The 26537-nt window shown below is 45.6% G+C and overlaps 1 protein-coding gene across 5 annotated transcripts in view; it reads left to right on the top strand.

Moving 5' to 3' along the window:
• The window catches only part of tweek (transmembrane protein KIAA1109 homolog tweek), a 1194469-nt gene that overhangs the window by 704555 nt on the left and 463377 nt on the right, over positions 1 to 26537 (top strand). For all 5 annotated transcript variants that reach the window (XM_075882507.1, XM_075882492.1, XM_075882501.1 and 2 more), the window contains 2 exons: positions 19928 to 20143; positions 20207 to 20443. In XM_075882507.1, the coding sequence (XP_075738622.1) occupies positions 19928 to 20143; positions 20207 to 20443 (453 nt within the window). The remainder of the gene's footprint in view (positions 1 to 19927; positions 20144 to 20206; positions 20444 to 26537) is intronic.

Here is a 26537-nt window from a genome sequence, read left to right as displayed (position 1 = left end):
TCTATCATCTCCTGTAAAGTCGTTTGTGCCTTGGGGTGCAGATATGCCTCCCAAATAGGCCACAGTCAGCGTTAAAAAGCCACTGAACGGTAGGTGGCACAGTGCTCGTGAGAGTTCACCATCATAATCATCATCATGGTTCGCGTGGTAGTGCCAAAAGTAACATTTGGGGGCGAGGTTGAGAAGCACCAAGTGGCCATTCAGAAAATATTGGGGAGTCTCTTTGGTGTGTGGCGGCTAGTGCGAATGGTCGACTGCCGCGGCGGGTTCGTGGGGATAGCGCTGCAGGCTGTTTTTCTCGTGGACACTTCGTGGTGAGTTGAGCATTCGGGACGCCGCCTTCGTGTCACCTTGTGTTTGTTTGATTGCATTAGAATATTGTAACAGGTTGTGTTCTGCGTATCAGTGATAGAAGTACTGCTCCAATTGCTTCAAACTGCTCCAAAAGGTAATTGCCGCTCCATGCTGCTCCAAACAGTAATTTTTGTTACTAATTGCTCCAAACCTGCTCCGAAATGAGAATGACGAACATTTACTGTATAGCCGACTCACAAGCTCTAAAGAAACTGAAAATAATCTGTGTGCCATCATCCCAGTGTGCTACTAGTGTGCAGCGTTGTCGGTTCTGATCTCATTTGTGACACAAGAACTCGCATAATAAGCATTGGGCTACTTTTTTTTTTCTCAACTAGACATGAAAGCTAATGTGGTGATATGTGAAAATGAGCAGAATTGCTTTTATCTTATACCAATTAAATGCTGGTTATTTGGCAACCGAGCTATTTGGGACTGTGGGGACTTCTAAAATGTGGTGCTCAGCTTTTCTGGGTTGATTAGATTTCTGCCACAAATACGAGTATTTTAAATTGTAGCTCAATTTTCAGCACGTTTCTGACATGTCATTGTTTGCTTTATGAAATTAACATTGATTGTTGCCTGTTAAATATCATTTATAAGAAATAATAGTTTTCACGAATTGTTTCAACAAGCATTTCCGATGGAGGTGGAAATGTTGTAGGTCCATGTTCTCAGATTTGGGTGCACGTTAAAGAACACCAGGTGGTCGAAATTCCCGGAGCCCTCCACTACGGCGTCTCTCATAATCATATGGTGGTTTTGGGACGCTAAACCCCACATACCAACCGCCTTGTCAAGCAACTGTGGAAGGCTGCTGACCCGCAGGTCGCAAGATTGAATCCCGGCTGTGACGGCTGCATTTCCAATGGAGGCAGAAATGTTGTCGGCCCGTATGCTCAGATTTTGGTGCACGTTTCGGTCCAATTCCCAGAGCTTTCCAATACAACGTCTCTCATAATTATGTGGTGGTTTTGGGACGTTAAATCTCACATATCAATCAATCAAGCAACTGTGGGAGTGATTATGTGTGCGCACCTGTACGCTGTAGTGTACACATACTCCCCAGGAATACGGTCACTAGCATGCGTTCAGTCCCAGTGAGCCGCAGGGTCATGTTTACCGTAGCCTCGCGTGACTAACGCTGCTGCACACAGTGCTCTCGAATAAGTCGCAACATTTTATTGTCTGCAGCAACACCAAAAACACAGTACAGTGCTCGCCGCAAAAAGCAACGACAAAGCAATAAAGTCTTATCCACGTCAGGGGCAAAAGTGCAACACAAAAAGTGCCGTGAGCAGATCTCCGTGGTTAAAGGGGTTCACGAAGATATGCCACTAAGGAAAATGGGCCCTTGGAACTATGTTGCGTACTCCAACGATCAGTGACAACAGGGCCTGATCGCTCGAGCGAGGGCAAACTCTGCTTACATTGGCTTCAATAGGTATGGGTCGCCGTTGTACGACCACACGTGAATTCACTGCAGTGCTCTTCAGCCTAGCGTGAGGAAGGGGCAACGAAAGGTAAGCCTCGTGGAAGGCTCAAGGCACTGTTGGAGAGCCCGAGCGTGCTCCAAGAACAAAGGGAGCCAACGAACGGAAAGAAAAAGCGTACTTACTCTTCGATATTCAGAAAAGATCTGTCACTTCTGCTGAGCGAGCGGGCGTAACATCTCAGGGGACTAGAGCGTAGTGCCACCGTCGAATCGGGTATAAACTGGTGCCAGGTGAGAAAGGTCAACGAGACTTCTGCTCTCTCAGCTCTGACATATCGCGGATAAGCAAAAAGCTCGCGCAATCGCGAGGGGTTAGTCTTGATCCCCATAATGCGACTAATGCGCGATGGGGCGGCGGGTGCAACCCAGCTCTTGGTTGTGCGAGCTGGTATTAGGTAGTTTTTGAATAGTGTACCGCAAGCCTTTGTGAGGTAGTTTTTGAATAGTGTACCGCAAGCCTTTGTGATGTGTTTGCTGCCGCTGTGCATGCGTCGTAACGCGAACCGCCGTTCACGTTTGTGGACCGCCCGCAATAAATTCGAAATAGCTCGTGGCCCGCAAAGTCCCCTCAAAGCCCCTTTGCGGTGAGCGAGTGTGCTGCGAGCGTGCGTCAGCGTTTGCGAGATTAAAGCTATTAGAAAACTCATATGGCGCTCATACGTAAATGCTATGGCCGCAATGCCCGCTAACTATGCTATTCGAAAACTTCCTATTCTTTGATTTCCCCACGAGTTGAGTGCGAAGCGTTTGGAGCTCAGTTTTGCTGTGTAGTGAGTAGTCTGTGCAACTTACGCTTCTGAATATCAACCAAGGCGTCTCGCCCAAAGCAATGCATATTTCTTGATGTTGAAGGGATAAGTCACATTAGTGAAGGAAGCCCGAAAAGCAGAACGAGGCAAGTTGTGCATCAACAAAAAATTTGCCATCCCTTTGTCAATCATCTCGACAGTGCTGAAGCAGAGAAGGCTTTGAGGAAAGCTTTAGAAGGCTTTGAGCATAGCTTCTCAAGCAAGCGGAAGCACATTCGAGCTTCCCAATTACGAGGCGTTGAAGCAGAACTTTTGTTGTCGCTTCAAAACATTCAAGCAGCCAATCTTCCCGTTGCAACCCAAAGATGATGCAAAATGTAGACACTTGGGCACTGCAGAAGAGTCATGCGAACTTTAGCTGCAGCAATGACTGGTTCCAGAGGTTTAAGAAGAAAAATAATGTGTCATTGAAGCCTATCTACGGCAAAAGCGGCATGGTCATTGATCAGGCTGCAAACACATGGGGCAGCCTACGCCTCACCAAGTAGCAAAGGTGTACGTGGACAGGGACATTTTTATCCTCGGCAAAGCCACTCTCTTTTACAAGATGCTGCCTAACCGCACATACGCACCAAAAGGTGAAACGTACTCAGGCGCTAAGCTGTAAGCTCCAACGTGCAACGTGAGGGCGGATTAGCTCGCTGCATCCGTCCACAAAAGCACTGCCCCTACACCCATATCAATCCCAACCCTTGATCTTAAGCCGTCTCTCAAACGAAACCTCAGGGACTACTGGCAGAGCAAGTGGGATACACACACACAAAACAAACTACACATTATTAAGCCACACCTTGGTCATTGGGTCACCTTGGTCATTGGTGCGGCGATGGCGTAGTGGTTAGAGCATCCGCCTCGCATGCAAGAGGGCCGTGGTTCAAATCCCGGTGCTGCGCAGTTCCCAACCGGATTAAAAAAAAAAAAAATCCGCGTGTTGATGGAACTGCATTAAGAGGCCTGGGGTGCGGCCTCTTAACCACCGCCGGGAACGCACTCCCTCACCAGAGAAGGATTGGCCACCCTGGTGCAGTATCTGGCCACTACCTCCCACATGCATACGTCAAATAACTCATGGCCCTCAGTCCCAAGCAGCTGCGAAGCAACTGACCACGGCGGCGGCCAGATCTGCAACGCAGCAGAGAGGGATAAGAATCTCTGGATCCGGACAGGCCGCCATTGGAACCTGAACTTGGCAACGTTTAACGCTAGAACCTTATCTAGTGAGGGAAGTCTAGCTGTACTATTCGAGGAGCTAGAGGGTGGTAAATGGGATATAATAGGGCTCAGTGAGGTTAGGAGGACAGATGAAGATTATATGGTGCTACAGAATGGGCACGTCTTTTGCTATCGGGGCTTGGCAGACAGAAGAGAACTGGGAGTGGGATTCCTAATTCACAGAAACATAGCTGGCAACATAGAGGAATACTATAGCATTAATGAAAGGGTGGTAGGTATCATAATTAAACTGAATAAAAGATACAAGATGAAGGTAGTACAGTCTTACGTGCCTACATCCAGCCATGATGACGCTTCAGTTGAAAGCTTCTATGAAGACGTGGAATCGGCAATGAGTAAGGTAAAAACACAGTATACTATGGTGATGGGCGACTTTAATGCAAAGGTAGGGAAGAAGCAGGCTGGAGACCAGGCAGTAGGAGATTATGGCATCGGTACTAGAAACGCCAGAGGAGAGCTTCTAGTAGAATTCGCAGAACACAATCATTTACAGATTTTGAATACGTTCTACCGAAAACGAGAAAACTGCAAATGGACATAGAGGAGCCCTAATGGCGAAAATAAGAATGAAATAGACTTTATAATGAGTGCACACCCAGGAATCGTGCAGGATGTGGAAGTGGTTGGCAAGGTACGATGCAGTGACCATAGAATGGTACGGTCTCGAATTCGCCTAGGATTGAAGAACGAACGACAGAAATTGATACGCAAGAAGCCAATCAATGAGCTAGCACTGAGAGGGAAAGTACAGGAATTCAGAGTGTCGCTGCAGAACAGGTACTCGGCTCTTAGTGAGGAAACTAACCTTAGCGTAGATACAATGAATGATAATCTGACGAGTATTATTACGGAATGTGCAGTGGAAGTTGGAGGCAGGGTAGTGAGACAGGACACTGGCAAGCTTTCCCAGGAAACGAAGAACCTAATTAAGAAGCGTCAAATCATGAAAGTGTCAAGTACAACAGACAAAATAGAACTGGCAGAGCTTTCGAAGTTGATTAATAGAGGTAAGGTATGCAATGTAAGAAGGTATAAATGGAGAGAATTGAACGCGCTAAAAGTGGAGGAAGCGTCAAAGCAGTGAAGAGGAAACTTGGGATAGGCAAAATTCAGATGTATGCACTAAGGGACAAAGAAGGCAAAATAACTACCAATATGGATAAGATAGTTAAAATAGCGGAGGAGTTTTACAGAGATCTGTACAGTAGCCGAGACAACCACGATCTTAATACTATAAGAAATAGCAGTAACCCAGATGACACCACACCAGTAATGATAGAAGAAGTCAGAAAAGCTTTGGAGGACATGCAAAGAGGCAAAGCTGCTGGTGAGGATCAGGTAACATCAGATCTGCTGAAAGATGGAGGACAGATTGTGTTAGAAAAACTAGCCAGCCTGTTTACGAGGTGTCTCCTGACAGAAAGAGTACCAGAGTCTTGGAAGAATGCTAACATCATCTTAATACATAAGAAAGGATATGACAAGGACTTGAAGACTTACAGGCCAATCAGCTTGCTCTCTGTAGTATACAAGCTATTTACAAAGGTAATTGCTAACAGAGTAAAGAAAACATTAGAATTCAATCAACCAAAGAAACAAGCAGGATTTCGAACAGGCTACTCAACAATTGACCACATTCATACTATCAATCAGGTAATAGAGAAATGCTCAGAGTATAACCAACCACTATACATAGCCTTCATAGATTACGAGAAGGCGTTTGATTCAGTAGAAATATCAGCCGTCATGCAGGCACTGCGGAATCAGGGCGTAGATGAAGTATATATAAACATTCTGGAAGAAATCTACAGGGGATCAACTGCTACCATAGTGCTTCATAAAGAAAGCAACAGAATACCAATCAAGAAGGGTGTAAGGCAGGGGGACACAATCTCCCCAATGCTATTTACCACGTGCTTACAGGAGGTTTTCAGAAGCCTAGAATTGGAACAGTTAGGGATAAGAATTAATGGAGAATACCTTAGTAACCTGCACTTCGCCGATGACATTGCACTGCTGAGTAATTCAGGGGACGAATTGCCACTCATGATTACGGAGTTAGACAAGGAGAGCAGAAAGGTAGGTCTTAAAATGAATCTGCAGAAAACGAAAGTAATGTACAACAACCTCGGAAAGGAGCAGTGCTTCGAGATAGGTAATAGTGCACTTGAATTTGTAAAAGACTATGTCTACTTAGGGCAGGTAATAACCGCAAAGCCGAACCACGAGATTGAAGTAACTAGAAGAATAAGAATGGGGTGGAGCACATTCGGCAAGCACTCTCAAATTATGACAGGTAGATTGCCACTATCCCTCAAGAGGAAGGTATATAACAGCTGTACCTTGCCGGTACTTAGCTACGGAGCAGAAACCTGGAGACTTACAAAGAGGGTTCAGCTTAAATTGAGGACGACGCAGCGAGCAATGAAAAGAAAAATGGTAGGTGTTATCTTAAGAGACAAGAAGAGAGCAGAGTGGGTTAGGCGACAAACGGGGGTTAAGGATATCATAGTTGAAATGAAGAAGAGGAAATGGACGTGGGCCAGGCATGTAGCGAGTAGACAGGATAACCGCTGGTCAATAAGGGTAACTAACGGGATTCCCAGAGAAGGAAAGCGGGTTAGGGGGAGACAGAAGGTTAGGTGGGCAGATGAGATTAAGAAGTTTGTGGGTATAAATTGGCAGCAGCAAGCACAGGACCGGGTTAACTGGCGGAACATGGCAGAGGCCTTTGTCCTGCAGTGGACGTAGTCAGGCTGATGATGATGATGATGATGGTCATTGGCTGCCCGTATCGAAATCGCGTCATAGAAAGGTAATACTAACGAGACTCAGGATAGGACACACATACACGGCACATACATATCTTTTGTCCGGTGGCGATCCACCATTGTGTGACAGATGTGGTGAAGCATTAACAGACCTTCACATGTTAATCCAGTGCAAACACTTAGAAACTCTAAGAAAACAACATTTTTCATTACCCTATCGACAACGTATACCTTTACACCCTGCAATGTTCGTTGGTAGGGAACCGCTTTTTAGTCATAAATCATTGTTAGCGTTTTTAAAAGAAATTCATAATTTTCATATCATGTACCCGGGCATTCCGTAGCACGACCTCTCCAGAGAGGTTTTTGGTGCGGTGGCTACACAGGAAAGCACTTGCCTCACGGCCCTTGGACGCAAGGGTATGAACGAGTGAGGTACTTGTGCTAATGTCATACATGTCCACCATCGTTTTTCATTATCACCAACTTTTGTCACCTAGTCACACCACACACACCTTTCACGGCATGGTCATGATTTTATTACTTGTATGTTTTTACCCGCCTTACTGCGAGAAATTTTATGGCCCTTATACAGCCGCTAATCACAATCATTGTCCACATTCCTTGTCCCATGAACTGGCGCTCTTTGGCCATCAAATGGCCCTTGCGCCAAAAAAACACCATATATCATCACATAAATATTCTAACAAGACGAGATCATTGGGCTTTGCTTTAGATGACAACGTCGGTTGCTGTGGTGAGCCGCGCACAGAAACAGAAGATTTTTTTTTCCCACCGCTTTTACAGGTTTCGAAGTAGCTTTCTTGATACCGCGCTTTTCGCCTCGGTGGAGTGCGGTCGCATTGAGGGCAAGAATTTTTCCATTCTGTACGCAGTGTGACGGAATGCTTACCCACTAAGAAGTGGGATGGTGTCAGAGCGTCTGTTGATGTGACGTCATCCTCCAAGTACAGGAGCGGACGGCAGTTAATTTGCCGCTTCAATTACGGCTAGCATGGTGAGCCGCTCATTGTAACGCAGGCTGCTGCGTCTTTGTCAATGCTTGAGTGCTTCCATAATATTGCCAATGATGTGCTCTCAACAGCCACCCCACCACGGCGCACATTCAACTGTGAAGTGGGCCATTGGATTCTGTGAGCACTGGCATAGTCTTAAACACTGCCTTCAAAGAGTGGGCATAGATGCTTGGTACTGAAATGAAAGGCTTTCGCATTGTCTGAGTATATGATCGCAGGTGTTACGCATCGTGCTGCGAAGCGCTTGAAAGCAAGTATTAATGCTCGCGCTGTGAAATTTGTTGTCATTTCCAGGTGTACTGTCCTGGTCTTCGCGCAAGAAAAGACAACAATGTACACCTTTCCTGATGAGGCTATTTCATCACAGCAATACAGTAGCCCACAGAAATCAATTCCCACCACTTCGAATGGTGTTGGTTCACTAAGTTTTCTCCTTTTGCAGGGGTGGTACTGGGACAGATTTCGAAAGTACACAGCATCGCCGGTAGGGTAAGCATGCTTTTAGAACTCTTTTCACCTATTCCGTGTTCGGCGCCCTTTGATTATTCAAAAGCGTTCTCGAAAGTCTACGAGGGTTATCTGAATTCCACCGTGCAGCGGTCGCCCTTGCGCTGCATCAACCTAAAGATAGGTGAATTGGTGGTCAGCAGGAAGCAAAATCGGATGCTTCAGATCCTCTCTGTCATCCCACTGCTGAACCCCGCATCCTACACACAGTAGTTGGTGCTGTTCTAAAAACAGTTATGAAGGTAGTACACTGAATGACTTTAAAACTCGTAATTCTTTTTCCAAGGCTATAGTTTCGTTTGCAAATGTAGTGCATTGGACCAACTTCAACCAATACATTTCTGGCTCGTTCAATTCTGAAGCCATCAGTGGTCCTGTTCAAGATGGTTTCTTCGATGAGGCATTGCGGCAGAATCTTATGATCCAAGCAGTAACCCGGAGTAATTGGGAAAGATGTTCATACCTTGAAACTTCAAGCATAGGCTCACAGGTGCGCATAGGGCATGCACACCTGTAGGGCATGCTGATTTTATTTCAATGGTCTCGCTAGGGGTAGCATTTGCTGACGTAGTGAACGAAATCTTCAAAGACCATTGAGAATGATGCTACGACAACCAGGAAGGACTGGTCCACCACAGTGGCTTGTGCCTCAATGCCTCAGCTGTGACTCTACACATGAGCGAATCCGCCGGATTGCGTTTGCCCGCACAGTCCTTCGGAAAACACCCAGAAGTGAGCCGTTGTATTTTGAAAAAACTGTTTCTCAGGAAAGTCTCCCATCATCTAGCATCTGCCACAATCCACTGGATGGATATTGACGATTGGCTCTAATAAAAATTTCAGTACTTGGCTGTTTTTGCAATTCTTCTTAAGTAGTTACACAGCTTGGCAGCCAACACACATGCAATCAACTCTAGACATGGCAGCGCCTTGAGCGGTGCGACCCTGCTCTTGCTCATGAGCAGCTTAACCTTGAACCGTTCCCCTTTGGTCTTGTAACGCAGGTTGACAGCAACGCCGTATGCCAGTGGGCTTGCATCGCAGAACAAGTCCAGTTCAAAAGGCGTAACCGCCCGGGAAGTTAAACAAACACCACGGTGTGAGATGTTCAGTGAGGAGAGCGTCGATAATTCGGAAGTCCAACCTTCCCACTGCGTCTGGATGTCGTTTGATAATGGATCACCCCACGGCAAGTTCAGTCTCCACAGTTGCTGCAACAATAATTTTGCTCGTATTGCGAATGGAGCGATGAGTCCTAACAGAAGGAAAGTCTAGCGAATGACCATAGAATGGTGCTTTTTGTGGTAGAATATGCAGAGACGTATGCAGACACGAAACTGGGACTGATCACGATGTTGTCATCATTGCGGTTCCATACTAAGCCGAGCAACTTTGTTCTTTCTTTGGCTTCCCCAATGTTGTCGACGGAGTTGTACTTGAGGAATTATCAACAAAGAAGGCTTGAATTGGAGCATCACTATCTCAGCTACATACCTGCATCTGCTAAAATAGTCCATGCAGTACGGTAGATTTCAAAAGCCTCTTCTTTGGTGGAAGCTCCTATGACGAGGTTGTCAACATGGAATTAATTCTCTAAACACGTAGCTATTACTCGCTCCATATTCTTCTAGTCTGCCTTGTGATGCTACAATGTGGCAGCCTGGAGGAATGGGCTTGAGCACACTCGAAAGGGCACGCGAGTCATGTGCCATTTGGCCATAGAACGTAATATCCTCTCTTCGTCATTGATTTGCTTGACCCATAAAAAGGGGAGGGCATCACGGTATTCTTCTCGGATGGCATTTTGTAGGAAAGCCTACCGGGTGTCAGTTGTCAAAATGATTTGGTTCAGTCTAAACTGTACCAGCAGTAGCAAGAGCTCAGCGCCAAGTTTGACCCCCTTGTTTAAGATATCGTTGAGGGATGACTCTCCACGTTCATGTGAAAAAGCGTTGATTATTACATCGAGCTTTGTAGTGATAGACTCTCGGCGGATTATGGCGTGGCACAGAAGGTAATAAACGGTTGCTTCTGGCTCTGCAGAAGTATTGACATGTTTGGAGTGACGTTCAGTGAAATATTCAAAGATGCTGCGGTCATACTCTTCTAGGAACTTCATCTGTTCCTCGAAGCGCTGAGGTTGGCACTTAAGCCGGTTTTCCACTAGAGTTCAGTTTGTGGTAGCCAGTCTTCCATGGTACTTCATCATAAGCGAAATCACATACTGACGAACATCCTTGTGCACGTACTGTCTGAACAGACTCATTGATTCTTGGTTAGAAACGCTGGCTGCTTCGGAAGGGTCGCTGATAGCTATCGCATCGAGTCGCCACATCTCTGTTGGATCAGTCATGCACAATATGGCTTGGCTATGGCAGTCACAAGACAAGAATAAAGCCGATGTGCTGTAGTTCCCCTTAAGCATGTCGTTAGCGGTGTCTGGTTGATGCCTTGTACCAGCCAACCAAAGATCGTCTCAACGACGCATAGGCCGTTACTCTGATGTTCGATTGTCCCTGTCACTCCACGCTAATAGTTGTCCGATCAAATGATGACACTTGTGATTTGGGCCGGTTGATCTCCTGGTCGCTTTTCATTGGCTACAAGCATCTTACGGTCCCGCAGCTGCATCAGCAGACTTCGCCCAAGAATTGGCGTGTTCATGGTGCAGACTTCTGGCACTTCCACAGCATCCACTGTGATTTCGCTTGCATTGAAATGATTCTGCAGCTTTAGTTGCACGGTTCGGTATCGGTAAGTGCGGGAACATTTGGAATTGCCAAACATTAGCAGAGACAGGTCTTCTGTGCTGACGGAAGGTAGACCGAGTCCTGTGGACAAATCACGCTGATAAATGTCCTTTGGCTGCAGTGTCACGCACTATACGAACCAGCACAGAATCATGCCTTCTCGACGCCTATACTGTGGCTATTTGCATGAGAACCGCTGGCTATGGTGGCGCAGAACTGCTTTCTGGTACACTGGTGATCACTGGCACACCGTCAGTTTTCATTCTGTCGCTGCTATCGGCATTCGTGCTGTTTACCGGTTTCTATATCTTGTAAATAATGGCAAGATGATGCTTCGCGCAGTGCTTGTACTTAAGCCACGCTGTGTTGCTGCACTGTCATGCAATGTGTCTTTTTCTGGCACACTTGAACCTCCAGTTTTTCTCGATTAGGTGCATTCGAATCTCGTTGGCTGTCATAGTAGTGTGACAGTCGTTTTATAGTACTCAGCAGGCAAGGCCACTCGTTACAGATCCTATGGATAGCGCAAATTCTGATGGTACCAGCAGCTGAAAGCGGTAATCACTTCTCGGGTGTCCCGCAGTGCTGAGTTTTCGTGGGCACCTTGAACAGTAGCTCTCTTTTCTGCTTTCTATTTGAATCTGAAGAAACTTCATCACGTCGCGCACATCTTCACGTGACCTTAGAGTAGCCCCGTCATTCCCCTTGGCCTCCTTCATGCGTTGCCGGCATAGAACGGTAATGTCTTCAGGTAGCGATTGCATGAACACACGCTGAAGTATAACCGTGTACTCCGATGCTTGAACTCCGAGGCTATCCAGGTACTTGATGCGAAAGCGTATTTCTTTGTACAGTTCGCGCAGCTGTGATAGGTAGGATGAACGGTCCACAATAGCGATGGCAAGCAAGCTATCGATGTGCTCATCTACGGGGGCTGTATTGGAGCACCAACCTGTCTTGGAGCACCTTGACAGCTACGGTGTAGTTCGCTTGCTCCATTTGAACACCTTCAATTGCACGTTTTGCTGGTCTGGTTACGTACAACCTCAAATAACTGAACTTCTCAATGTCCAAAAGCTTGCGATTGCTGTGGATCGTGGCCTCAAAATTCTCTCAGAAGCCTAGCCACTCGTGAAGCTTCTCAGAGAAAACGGGTACCTGTTACTTTGGTTGGGCAACTCACAGCAATGATTAAGAACTTCCTTGAGCGGAGACTCCTTGGGGCTCGGTTGCGGTAGCGACGACAGGTGCACTGCTGTCGGCGAGCCTTGAAGCTGAGTTACGAAGGTAGCAGACATGACTCATTATGCTGTGGATCTTGTCGTGATATTGCAGAGTTGCCGTCAATTCCTTGTCATACTCGGCGTCGTCGATTATGAGGCAAGCAATCTTTTTGTTGAAATCTGCAAGTGTCGTGTCTTCATCTTGGAAGTCATCCAAGATGACTTGCAGATCAGCCGGAGAAGGATTCACCGCTTGCAGAGCTTCGGTAGGGGACCTGATGAGCCTTGTAACGGCAACTCAAACTATTCCACTGCTACGTCGCAGGTGGTCTGTCTTCGGTGCAGGACGTGAGTCTTCTCCCGGGTTTCACGACACCAAACTATGTAGAGCAGAGACTGACGTGCGCTCAGTAATGATTTATTGCTCGAACGCTACTTTGTTATTCTTCTCTTCTAGCTCTTCTGTCCTAAGCACGCGTTGCTTGCGCATTGTGCCGCATCGTCCTATCCAGTTTTTATCAGACGGCGTGATCGCTTTTGAGGAGTATGGGCTCTATGAGGCGAACGTCCCCGTTACCAAGGTGCCATCGGACACCAATATTGTTGAGATGACAGTGAATAACACAAATGACCATGCAGACAAAGAAGTGCTTCGAGAAGTGCTTATGACGACAGCAACACTTCTGTATAATTCTCTATATCTAGCAACACTTATGTATACAAACACCCTGTATACTTATATAGAACTTTTATATTGTGATTAATTTCTTAACTTAGATGAATTGTGTAACATTTCTGTGGTCTTCAGAACAAAGTGCATTTCATTAGATTGCATACCTGCCAAGTCTTCTAGATTTTCTGGTAGACTCCCGAATTTGAATCATATTTACGTTTATATGGTTCTCATGAAAATCTACCAAAAATCAAAATTTCTGGTGGAATCTGGCTGCATTGACGAATATGCAGGCCAATTCAATCCAGATTTTTTGTGAATCCATTGCATATTATTGTAAACAAATTTAGGAGTCTTTCGTCTAAACTACATTAGAACATCAGCGATGTGAAACCGGCAGATATGAATTTGTGAAATGCCCCAGCCAAGTTCCACTATGTCCACAGGATCAAAATTTAGATGCTCCGAACACTTTAGTACTGAAACCGTCTAACAAAGGCTCAAAGCTTCAGAAATACACAGGCGGCCAGCAGTGCGTGTGGTTGCTGTTTACCACAATTGCTGTAGATGAAACTGTGGTCACTCTTAGCACGATCATGTAGGCGGCGACGTAACTGACGGAACTCCAAAAGTGTGCGTGCATCCAGATCTTGACCAGTTAAAGTGACAGTGCTTTGCACAAGCAGTGCAGACAAAACCGCGGATCATAGATTAACAAAAACGACTTAGTTTTGAAAGGCACGTGCACAGCCAGTGCATGCGGAATGAAAAGAGAACTACCATTTGCCACAATCGCCGTGCATTAAACTGTGGTTGCAGCGATGTGCTAGCGATCTACGAGCTCCGAGGGCACGCGGCTATTGCCGCAGTAGGTTAAAAGCAATAAAGACATAAATAAAAGGCTATAAGCATGTTGCGCTTGTCTCCGAAGAATCTCGTAACATAGCTAAGCAACGACTTGCGCTTTCACCGAATCTAGCTGTGTCATCTCGTCCGTTTATGTGTGTCTCAAAAACACATACCCATGTTTTTTTTTGACAGAAATAATTTTCGTTAGTTGTTTTGATCACGCGAAACTTCAGGAGTATTTGCGTTCTGCCTTTGAGACTCACATCCTAGTTGGCAAACCCCATCTTCGTGTGTTAGACCACTCCAAGCCCTTATAAAACCACAAGGCTGATGTTTATGTTTGTGGAGTTGTTAGTTTTTGGGACTCCTCCTCCCCCCCTTGTTTGTCGCGATGTTTTCTTTTTGATAAAAAAAAAAAGAAGCAAATAAAGCACCGTGATATTTCCCCCCCCCCCCCCCCCTCTGTTTCTCCCATAGCAGAAATCTCCCGGATTCGGAATCCTTGAACTTGGCATGTAATAGGTTTTATAGTGAACTTCAATACAACTGATCTGATTTTATGTGAAATCATACATGCTAGAGTGATTTATCTAGTTTTTAAAGAATGCTGAAAATATGAGCATGTTACTGCCCTAGTGCGCCATTGTGCTGCAGCGTTCTCAGACCTGGTTTAAGTGAAACATTCGGTATATGGACCATGGCGTGACGAGCAGCCACAGCTTTATCCATAGGCTCCAGAGCACATCAGCATTCCTGACTGCCACACATAGGAAATAAACATAATCTGTGATAAACGACAAGTTGACGCCGAGTGCCTGTAAGAGCATTGCAGTACGATTACACATTAGCGGTGTCCTACGGTTTTACATAATTTTTCCAGAAACTATTCACCCCGGAGCATGTACACCAACAAAAACCTGTTCATTCGGTTGTTTTTGAATGCACTCAACAATGTGATGAAACCTATCTGAAGTGTAAAGTGAATATTAAAAAATTCTTAATAATTAGTTCAATTATGCAGTTTATGCAAGGTATGCATAATTTAACTTCGTTCAGTAATCAGTTAAGTGTAACCTAAATATACTCTACCAAGCCCGACATGGATGCAAATCATATTTCATTGGTTTCATTCAGTCGTGGTTAAACACTGTGAGGGTGGCCGAGAGAGGGCACTATGTGACGACACCATCATTATCATCGGGACTGGGAGAAGAAGGGTAAGGGTTGAGCGTTGGGAATAAAAGAGTTCGGTGTGGTTGTTCGAAGTGGTGTGTATGTGATTTAGGCTTAGTTTGTGACAATGTTTTTTTTTATTTAATATTAGGTTATACTTTTATAAAACACCCTGTATGCTTATTTACTGTCATTGTTTTATAAGAAACTATTTTGTTGTTGACTCAGGTATATTAATTTTCTTTTTTTAGGTTGTAAGTTTTTTGTTGTTTATGGTGTTACAAATAAGCAGGCAAGCAGAGCTAGAAGTTGAAAAAATGTGAATAGCAATGATAACCTGCAATGCTTTTTGCCACATACAATACACCTGGGAAGTTTCTGGGCGGCATAAGTTTTCTTGAAAGTAAAATGATAAAAGATTGCACGTTAGTAAATTATTTGCTAACAAACACTTTACACAAGCGGATATGTAGAATATTAAAAATCACTGCAGCTTTATGTCCTCACTTAATTGTGAGCACTAAATCATGTAGCAGGTAGACCACTTCATTGATTAATGAAAGGATCATGTGAGAGGGAAGGGGGGCAATTAGACAGTGATGCACTAGCTGGTGCGAAGAGAACGAGTGCACTGGTGAAAAAAAAAAACCACATCGAAAGACTCCATGCAGTCAGTTTTATCCAGATTCACACACTTACAGGGCTTTTTGATCGATCGATTATCTTTTAATGTATTGTGAGACAATTTCAATGTATCTTTGCCCAGCCTTGCGTACGCTGACAGAAAAAAAAAAGAGCGGCACCCAGAAGTGGGGCTTGGAGTGAACTTAGGGGGATCAGCATAATAAAAAACAGAAAATATCGACGCTCAAGGAGGTGCCACGTGTCGGCTCACGGGACTGCAGCGGATCACTGTAGGGGGGACATTTATTACGTTGGAGAAAAAAAATCTAATGTATGATGACTAAAGTGTGTAGTAACCTTGCTACTCACCGTAACGAAATCTCTGCCAGTTAAGGCTTTGCGAGCCACAGGACTGCATATACTGTCACCTGCTCACGTGTAGCGCACGGCTCTGCGCGCTCTCAACTAGCAAATGTTTAGCCCTTTATGGCAAAACAGACAGTATTTGATCTAACAACACTCAAAAACTTTTTATTGCTTTTGGCGGCACCCCAAGCATAGTAACACATCCACTCCCGGAACACAATAAAGAAAGGCTTTGTGCCATGTTGACTTACACCAAAGGGAGAAACCGCGCACACGTTGCAGCTGGCAATGGCAAGCTTTGACATGCCAGTAGGGAAATGGTCCCTTGCAGCTATCCTGCATACTCTCGCGATGATCACTGTACCTGGTCACAAGAGTTAGAGCAAACCTCGTACGCATAGGCCTCTGGCAAATGCGGCTCGGCGTAGTAGAACCACAATCGAACACTAAGCACTGCTGCTTGACTCATCGTTTGGAACCAGAGCTAGCGCCCGCCGAGGATGCTGAAGCACCCAGGCAGGCTACAGCACGACTATTCCCAAAGGGGACGCGAATGAAGGGAAAACATTTGCTTATCATGGGCTGACCGAGGAGAGAGAGAGCCTTCCCAACACGCCATGACTTGGTCTCGCTGAGTCTCGCAGCCCCGAAGCAACGCACCGTGCCCACGCTCGGTGCCACTTATTGCCACACATCAGAACGAAACCACTAGAAGAAGCAAGGAGAGCGGCAGTACGACGAAAATGCCCATGAAATGGTCGTGGGCTTGGCTCAGATCCGCACAAGTTGGGGGCGCGTTTATTGTGCAAGTGCGGCTATTACGTGAGTAAATGTGGTATTAGCCCCGAGAACGAACACTGGTGTCGTTGCGATCGCGGCGATGGGACGTCACGGCAGGGACTTGCCTACTCCGCCACCGCTTGTCGCCTTTTTCTGTGCCCGACAAGTACCCGCTTTTTAGAGATTAGTTCATTGCTCCTCAATTTCATGACGGGAATCTCTCTAGGTACAAGGTGGAAGAAAGGAAAAACTTTTATTCGCAAGGCTTTGGGACAGGGGTCATGAGCTTGATGTGTGGGGCCCCAAGTCCAAGGCTCCTCTGGCTGCTGCCGCCTGCCTGGCTTGACGCAGAAGTGCAAGCCGCACCTCTGGGTCAGAGCTGGTGAGCTGTGCCTCCCATTGCTCGAAAGTATTAGAAAGCTTATGCTGACCTAAAGGGGTATCTAAATTTGGTTGTCGGTGTAGGCATCTCGACAAAATTTGGTAAAGCGATGGCGAGCCCCCATACCACGGACACGCATGCCCATACAGCATTGGAAAAATTTTGTGTAATCTTAGAAGATTGGGAAAGACTCATTGTTTGAATTCTGCGAAGATCAATCGCGTCCTCTTCTGGTTTCAGAACTAGTGAAAGTTATCCAAGGTGTAGAAAGTTTTCATAATTTAGCTTAAGATAGGCAGACTCCCGTGCGGCACACTCAACATGGTGCACGTAATAATAAACAACCTTTTTCTCGATGAGGTGATGACTGGACTCGCACGTCATATTTACCTACAGGTAATCGATTGCAAGAAAAATAATCTTATGAGGTGGCTATCTAAACTAGTAATTACGAGCGCAACAGCCCCGTTGTTAGAATCCTGCACGAAAACAGAATCTACCAGCAATCAGAATTTTTGCACATAAATTGAGGTTCACTTAACCTGAACAATTTTGGTGAAATGGAACTCCAAGATTAATGCAAGAGATGCGGGAAACTAAATAATGAGCCGAGTGATGAGAAAAACAAACAACGAAAGCGGTTTTCTAAGGCTAGCGCATTCGAAATATTTAGCTAGGCTCGATACCGCATGCGAGCACAGGGCTTGGCACAACAGTGATAGCACTTTCCATAGGTACCAGAAATATTTCAATACAAGTAACCCTAGCGGAGGGAAATCCTCATATCTCCTAATCGAATAACCCATTAACAACTCAACCTCATAATGTAAATTTGGTGTCTTGTGTCTCAAAATGACATGATTATGCGCAAGTGAGTTTGTTGTATCTAAAAAGAACAGTGTTCTTGCTTTTAACAGCCGTTGGAGTGCGGCTGCCATAACCAGAAACAGAATTCATCATTGGTGTTAGCAGTGCGACACAGACCTTTTCACCCCTTTCACATTCCCTACAACCAAGCAAGCGATTGTGCAGAAGCAAAAGTAAACATTGTGGCAATCTATGCCAGTCTCTTGACGCCATTTTACCTTGGAGAGTTCTGGCATCACTCTCCTCCCGACGGGACGAATGGCGACTGGTCATAAATCGCCATCACTTTGCTGCCATCCCCGTCCCTCAAAGTTTAACACGGTGTCCCATTGGCCTAATTTTGTTGAGATTCCGACAGGAGACCACTTGGGAACTTCGGAGGATGCATATGCGTTTTGGCCTCTCTGGCCGGCGGCGATCCTTTGTCCTTTGTTTTTCGTCGCCGCTGGCCAGTGTTTATGGTGCGCGCTAGTTTTCACAATCTTGAAGTCTCGAGGCAGCGCCTTGCAATTGTGCATATGTGCCTCTAAACTGTCCCTATGTATGTCTATTCTGCATGGTCTAGGGTGCGCGATCGTGGGAGCTCTGGCCGAAAGATAGAGTGGCGCTTCGAAATTGGTTCTTTGTTTATTTGGTTTGTTTGGTTGTTTTATCAGTGCACCATTTGAGGCCACTATATAACTTGTATTATCCCATTGACATGTCTGCATAATTATGTCACCTGCAATGGAGTTATATCGAATGATTGATGTTTTACTGCACTAAATTCTGAGTAATAAACGAACTATTAGGAGAGCGTCGCCGAAGTTTTCTGTCGCTGCGCGCGCACTGGCTCACGACCCATTTGTGGCGATGGTCCGAGCTCGTGTGCACAGCAGTACGAATAGTATACATGGCGGGACAAGACGAACAAACGAGCACGTGGCACCCCTGCTTAGAGCTCGCAGTGCTTGAACGTGCAGTGGTGTACGATGGAAACACATATAATGGAGAACGACAACACAACTTTTCAATGTTTTACCAGAAACATTAGTGATTCTGTTTTTGTCATTCATCCGCAGCTTGAGACAAGCATAAAGCTTACGCTAATAGCAGAACAGCACAGGAAGCGAGCGCATTACTGTGTAGGCACGTCGCGGCAGGAATCTAAAAATCCATGCCGTGACGTCACCCAGGCCTTGTGCCTGGTGGTGACACCCCGACTTCTCGGGGCTAATACCCAGCATACCCATCAAAAATGTTATATATACATGAGAGAAGAATGTATTTACAATATCTTCACATGAAGAGTTATCAAGATAACAACAACCAAGATGGTGAAAACAAACTGACCTGTCCTTCAGTTTTTTTGTCCTGTAGGTAAGCGGCACATCATAATGTGGCATCATCTTTATGTCATACGTCCCCGAGTTTTGTAATGTCAGTATGATGTCATGACTTGACTCCTTGCTTGGTCAAACAGCTGCCTTTTATGCAGGCAGTGTGCCAGAACCATGTAATAAGCTTTCGGGGGCCAGTCAGTGCAGTGAACTGAGAAGTAGAACAGGAGCAAGAGTTTATAGTCTTCATGCTCAAGTCGTCTCAGGCAAATTTATCTTACGGGGGAGGGGAGTATTTGAGTATTTATCCAGCTCTCATCAATTAGCACTGATTGAGATAGTACTGCACAAAATATACAGAATCACAAGGCAGCGGTGCCCAGACTCAACCCCTCAAAGGCAACCTTGTCGTCTTCGTTCTTTAGCTCCACTTCAGTGGCCATGCCAGAATGGCATTTCCATACCCATAACAGTATTTAATATTTTTAAAATTCACATGCCCCTCTAAAACTGCCAAAGAAAAATTTCAGTACCTTATAGTTTAATAGACTGAAAGGAGAGAATGGTACAATGGGGAGGAAAGGGCCCTGTTTTCTTGCAGCAAGACTGAGCTGGGCTTTGAGGTGGGCACTGCGCTGCGTGTACTTATGAGTAATTGAATCGCAGTGTTTTTGCAGTCTGAGAATGCTCTCGTTTTCTGTGGTTTTGTTTACAGCAAGGTAGCCCCATGCCACCAGTGATGAATTCACGAAGTGTGCCACCAGTGGTGAGACTAGACCTGTTGCTGGAGGGACTGACCACTGGGGCATCCCTCTTGCCATCTCTGCGAGCACACTACCACATGGGCCCCCTGACTGGCTCTGGCTGCACGGGTTCTCAGGCTCGTTTTACCGTCCACTTGCCTCAGCACTCACTCAGCTTCAACACCAAGGTAAGGCGACGTGCACGCTGCCCATCTCTGCTGCCTGCAAACGTGCCCTCCTCCTCGATGCAGGTGCCGCCTGCATGTGAAGCCAACTTGCCATCGCGTGCCAGTGTGGAGCTGCCACCGGTTCAGGTGGCAGCTGAATATCTCCAGGACCCAGGTGGCCCCTCGCAAAGGGATGCCGATGGTGTAGTGCTTCGTCGAGGTTCTTACCTCAGTGCCCTGGCCGAGATTGGCACCTTTGAGCACAGCCTCACCACTGACCTGCTCAACCACCTGGTGCTGGTGCAGAAGGTCTTCATGAAGGTGATGTGCCTGCTCTTGCCAACTTGACCTTCTGCTGTAGAGAGCTGTCATTTATACTGACTTCTGGGCACACACAAAAAGAAAGAAAGCAGTCTTTCAAAAGAAATTACTCACTTTTCTTGCAGTGTGATGTCAAGATCAATGTGCAACAAAATTTCGCAGCAGATCATCACTTAGCCAGAATTCGTGTTTACTTAGATTTTGTTACAACGAAAGAGATCAAGTGCTAAATTTATTTTTGCCTATCTAGTGGTTTGTTATAGCCTTTGTTTATTTATTGTATGGCTACTTATTGTATGCAAGAGTGTACTGACTAAATGTAAGTTATCCCTGAAGTGTCAGCTCCTGTCTTTGCCGAGTGGCTGTATTCACAGCGAAGTACTAATTGAAAAAAAAGAAAGGCAAAGCTAGGATCAAACACACAAAGATTCATTTATCGCGCTTGATGCTGGTCACATTGTCTTATAAGCTGATGATGCAAAAAAAGTGTGTAGTGCTTTGCTGCTGCTGCATTTTCGCTAATCCAGATGGAGCTTGTATACCAAGACCAGTCTCACTGTGCTTGCCAAAGTAGTGGCGCAGCAGGTGAAATGCATCAAGCTCTTGGGAGGACGTTGGCATGTTCACACATGGAGTCATCGTCCTCGACACAGTTGTCATTGCTTCCCTCGCACACCTTGGCAGTGCCATGCACACGGTTGTCACTGTTCAGCTGAGCCACAGCGTTAGCATTCGCTCTTCAATAAAATCACAGGAGTGTTCACCGTCACTCACTCTACCAGCACCTTCTGTGATGCTAGTAGAAGTTCTCTTCTGATGTGGCGCTATCATCGGATTGAACTGCTGTTCATTTCGCTGGGGGGTGCCACAGCTGCTTTTATGGTCACCTGCAAGGGACGCATGTTGAAAGCAGTTAGCGATAGCGATGGCTTGCTTCTCCATTTCCATGTGCAAATTTTTCGTCATGTCGCAGTTCAGCTCATGTTAAGCACTAACCTGTCTACCACGTGCCTTCAGTATCCAACAATGAACCATTCTTATGTCTTGATCTAGAGGCCGTACCAACGCTGTGCGGTTAGTGGTCAAGAGCCGAAGATCTGGCATGACAATTGTGTAGTTGCAGGCACAGTTACCTAACAAAAGGCATGTTTTATGATTCTGCCTCTCTTTGTCATTCAGCTCTTCCTTTTAGATATAGTCAGCAGTTGAAGTCTCCTTTGAAGGTTTTCTTTGTTACCAAGAATGCAAGCTGCTCTGCCATGCTTGTACAGAGAAGCACAGTGACGTGGACCTTGCAAGACGGAGGTGGCTACCTTAAAATGCCGAGCAAGTGCCCCCACCTAAGCAAGTGTCCCCCCTCCCTTTTTTGGGAGATCTGAAGTGAGCTCCTGTAAGCAAGCTAGCACCCCCCCTCCGGCTACTCCCCTGTGTTAATTTTTTTCTTCAAAAGGAGCATCGTTTTTGTAAAAAGAACCACAATAATGAGTTTACTGAATGCGTATCTAAAAACATGGATCTAAAGCTTCACTGAAAACATGGATGGATTTTGTATATTCTTAGTGGCTCTGCTGCTGGCAATCTTGAATTTTAGTCCGGGACCGAGCAAGCTCCCCCCTCCCAAATTCAATCGTATTATACTTCACCGTATGGGGGGGGGGGGGTCATTTTTTTTTTGCATTTTATGGCATTACCAGTGTTTATATTGTGTTAGTTCAGTGAACTTGCATTGATTCTAGTTCATTATTTTTGTTAACCGTCTGCTGTTGTGAGCCTCTACTCTGCTATAACCTGATGACTGACGCCACGCCAGCAACTTTGATTGTCACTGTTTTCTCATCGGTGTTCTCTGCTAGAACATTTCTGGGACTTTTCTTCACTTGATCAGTTGGGAAACAAACATCACAGCTTGCTCCTATTGATTGAGTAGAAGACTGGCTGTGTTCATAATAGAGAACACTGTGGGGTCTCGACCAGTGTGGAGTCTCGATATGGCGAGCGACACCACCACGCTCTTAGAGTGAAAGGACGCACCAGACACTGTCAGTACAGACCAAATAGCAAACATACATTTATTTAACTAATTTATAACGACGATATCGTCCGCAGAATTCATACATAGCTCATTATGTATTACGCTAGGACATCGTTACACAGTAACACGACAAACACACTAACACACCCAAGGCATCGTCGCCAACGCTTGACTTACCACGAGGGCCCCGGACGAGCAAGCCCGCGGTGCCCGCGCCGAGGACCCACGCTAGAGACAACCGTTCGCGGCAACCGCCAGGCGCAGAAGAGGCTCGCTCAACTCTCACCCACCACCAAGGCCTGCCTTCCGCCAGGGGTCACCGCCGGCGCTACCACTCTACCAACAGTGGTACTCAAAGCGAACACAATGCCATCTATCGCCCGGCGATTGTCACCAGCGAATTACGACGTCTGTGCGAGACACGTGCGTTACGCGGGGCAAACAACTTTAAAGAGGGTGTCAGCATTTTCACATCACACAGCATTGACAAGACTGAATGTGTTTTCTTCATATCCGTTATTATCTGACACTGGCACACGTGACCTCTCATTGCTCATTCATACGTGCTCAACCAACACCAGTGCGGATCCGAACACATTGAGCTCCTCAAACAGTACCATGACCATGCTTGTCTTTGTGTGCACAAGAGCACAGCATGTCACCATAAAGGGAAGGAGATTAGGAGATTTCGAAGGGCTAGTTGGTTCATTCTATGCAGGAAGAATTTTACTAAAATAGAAAAGGACACCACAAAGAAGGAATACTAAACAGATCGAGCACTAACTACAAGCTCTTTTTTTATTTAGTGCAATTTTTTCTGCATAAAGGAAAGATGAGGTGTAGGAGACTCTAGTCAGTCATTTATTAAGGTCTTTTGATACAATGGAATCACTCTAAATTACATGATGACCAGTTGTGATGAATACGACTGTAGCATCTAATACTACACATATCAAATTACATGTTAAGCCATTCGTGAGAGCAAATGAGTTCTGCGAAAACCCATTTGCCCTACTTGCATTCATGTGCTTCAAGTTGTCAATGAATTCGCCCTCGTGCTTTCAACTGCTAGTTAGCTCAATTGGCAGAACGACCACCCTAGAAAGGGCTGGTTTCGGGGTCTGGTTTCGAACCCCAGACCAGGACAAACTTTCTAGCTTCTAAGAAGCTTTGTTACTGAGAAATCGGTACGTATTTCTCAGAAAAAGATTTTTCAGGCTTCGTGCTACAAAAAGGTGGTTGTCTTGTTTTCTTTTCTTAAGCCAATTAGTGCCGGCGAATGCACACCTGTGAAACAAACGGCAAAGTCTCAAAGGTCAGCCTGCATTTCAGCCAGAGCTCCCTCAATCGTACATCTCGGAGGAAAAGAAACAGAACTTGTGGTAATAAAATGTATACACACAGACAAGGCCCCGTTGCGAGGTGATGCCTCCGGACTAAGAGGCCGCAGAAGGATGCGGGTGCCCGCCGAGGCTGTGGGCCCTGACGAGACACTGTAACCAATGGTCATGACAGCCAAAACACATACACACACACGCACACTTTATAAAGTGACCTCTTTCAAATTCTATCTTGCTCCTGGCTCGTCAGGTGAGGGTGAGCAATGCTTAGTCCCGCCCAAGTTAGCCGTTGGCTTTCAGCGACAATGTGGCAGTGAAGTGACAGCGATTTATGACCAGCTGTCAACAAATATACTGCCAGTAGAAGGGGAAACCACAACATATGTTATGAGTGTTTTGTCACGAGTGCATGCCAACAATTTGGCTTTAATCTCACATTGTGTCATTGCATGCACTACTTCAATTGGACATGCCTCAGCCTTGTGAAACATTTGCCCCTGCAGTCGCAAGTGGGGTTGTGTAAAAGAAGGCTCTGTGCCACTCCCGTAGCGCCCTGGACCCTTCTTTAGAGAGACTTCCAAAAGAGGGCTCTCTCGTTGTCTTTCAACTTGAGGAGCTGTGACAGATGCAGCTCGGTTGAGTCGAGGGTCATTCGGCCATTGTCATTCTCTGTGCACCCTCGGCCTCTTACGTGCGACTTACCACCCCAGGGTCCAAGTGCGAAGTCATGAGAGGCGAGTTTGAGCTTCATTGCTCTTACTTGTGTGTTTGTTATGTATAATTTCTCAATAGTACCATGCAGAGCTGGTCTGTCATTTTGGCACTGTATAGTTTTGTGTGTCATGTCATTCTGATGCAGTAAACTATGCATTAGAAAAAATTTATCTCTGTTGCCATGTACTGGCTTGAAACTTGTTGTGATTGGGACAATGTGAACCGTGAGTTAGAGATTCATATCTGACAGTCATGGCTGCTGTGCAATGCTAGTGAGTGATGGCCACTTTGCGAGCACGTGGCTCAATCCAAAGACGGCACAGTTTTCAAGAGGGGATGCTACACCTTCCAAAAACTTAGTGATCTCAGTAAATTTAGGTGAGCTTATGTAGATTTTACTGCTTATTTAATGAATCTCATTCTTTTTTTGTGTTGACAAGTAGTTTTAAAAATATAATGAACTGCCACTTTTTCTATTAAGGCCTATTTAGCTTATTAACTGTAACTTGCAGATTGGTGTGCAATCCATAGAACAAATTCAGGATGTTCACAGTGTAGAATAAAGTATAAATCATTTTTCTGGGCTATTTCGAAGCGAAGTTGTGGGATGTTGAATATGACGTAAAATATTTCCCCATCTACACTTAAAACAAAAAGATCCAGTTAAAGAATTTACTCAAAAAATGATTACAATAAAATATACTTTACGACATATCCCCTGCATTTCTCTTCGAAATAAAAAAAAAATATGATAACCAAGATAGAACAAAAGATATTGTTTTGGTATAACGGGAAGCACATGAAAATTGCCGTTTTGAGAAATCAAGAAAAAACGTTGGCATACATTTTTATTGCAGAAGATGCAACAAAACAACCTCAAAATGCACCAGAAGTATAGTTTGAATGCATTCTATGCTCATGCCTCCTCATTACTAGCTTTCGAAGTTCCAATGAGGCTGTTCTTTTCCGGTTGCAGATGATGTTGTGATGGTGGTCTTTTTTTCTTGCTCTCCTGGCACCAGTGCTTGTCGCATTCCCGTTCATTTCACTCTAAGATTGCCGTTCCAGAATTCAGATTGCCTGCATTGAAGTGCAGCACTACTTCTGCAACGGCCGCTTCAATAGCAAACAGGGACACATGGTGCTCCTTGGTGGCCGAACTCCAGATTACTGAACGCAGGCTCTCGTCAGAATTCTATGTTTGCCTGCAATCATACCTCACAAGCAGGGCCCTTGCCCAAAGCTGGGTATAAACTGATAGTAATGCCTCTGCCACATCTTGAGGCAGAGTGTAGGCATGCCTGGGGTCGGGCTCACCCTTTGCTTTTGTGGCATTGTGCTGACACCATGAACTTTCACCAGAGTGGCACAGACTGTGGTCCAAGCATTCATAAGTGGAGATGAAGGGGCGGTATGTGGCCTCCACAGCCTTTTGCATCTCACCCACCTCACCTTCATGCTATTTCAGAGCCAGGCCATACTATCTACTCAGCATGGTGATCAGCTACCCTGTGTGACCCTGTCTTTCTCACCAAGGCCTCTTTTTTCATCGCACTTTCTTTTTGCACCAGGTTTATCAACGTGGTGCCTATTCATTTCTGTACATGATTAATGCAGTCTTCTTTCTGCACGTCAATGCAACCATGCACGTTGGTGTTTTGTATAGCACAAAACGGAAAGTCTCCATCAGACAGCATACAGGCCATGGCGTTCAAGGGACTTCTCGAATAGAATTAAAGCCGCCTCCACTTTCATTTGCCTAGCTTTTCTGTTTGTATTTTTTGGGCATTTGTGGTTAGCCTTCCATTCTTGTTAGCCTTCTCTTCTAGGCTTTGGGCTCACCTCGCAGCTTAAGCAAATGTTGGAAAAAACGACGTAGTCCAACACATAGCCACTAAATAATTTGATAACTGTGCCAGCTTCGATGTGGGAAGAATGGCCTTGCGTCTTCCACGTGCCATCATAGCTAACGGCAATATTAGCCTAGTGGCCGAAGCACAATAAATTG

This window comes from Rhipicephalus microplus, chromosome 2, assembly GCF_043290135.1.
Source record: "Rhipicephalus microplus isolate Deutch F79 chromosome 2, USDA_Rmic, whole genome shotgun sequence".
NCBI classification, from domain to species: domain Eukaryota; kingdom Metazoa; phylum Arthropoda; class Arachnida; order Ixodida; family Ixodidae; genus Rhipicephalus; species Rhipicephalus microplus.
This window is presented reverse-complemented; position numbering and strand designations above follow the sequence as displayed.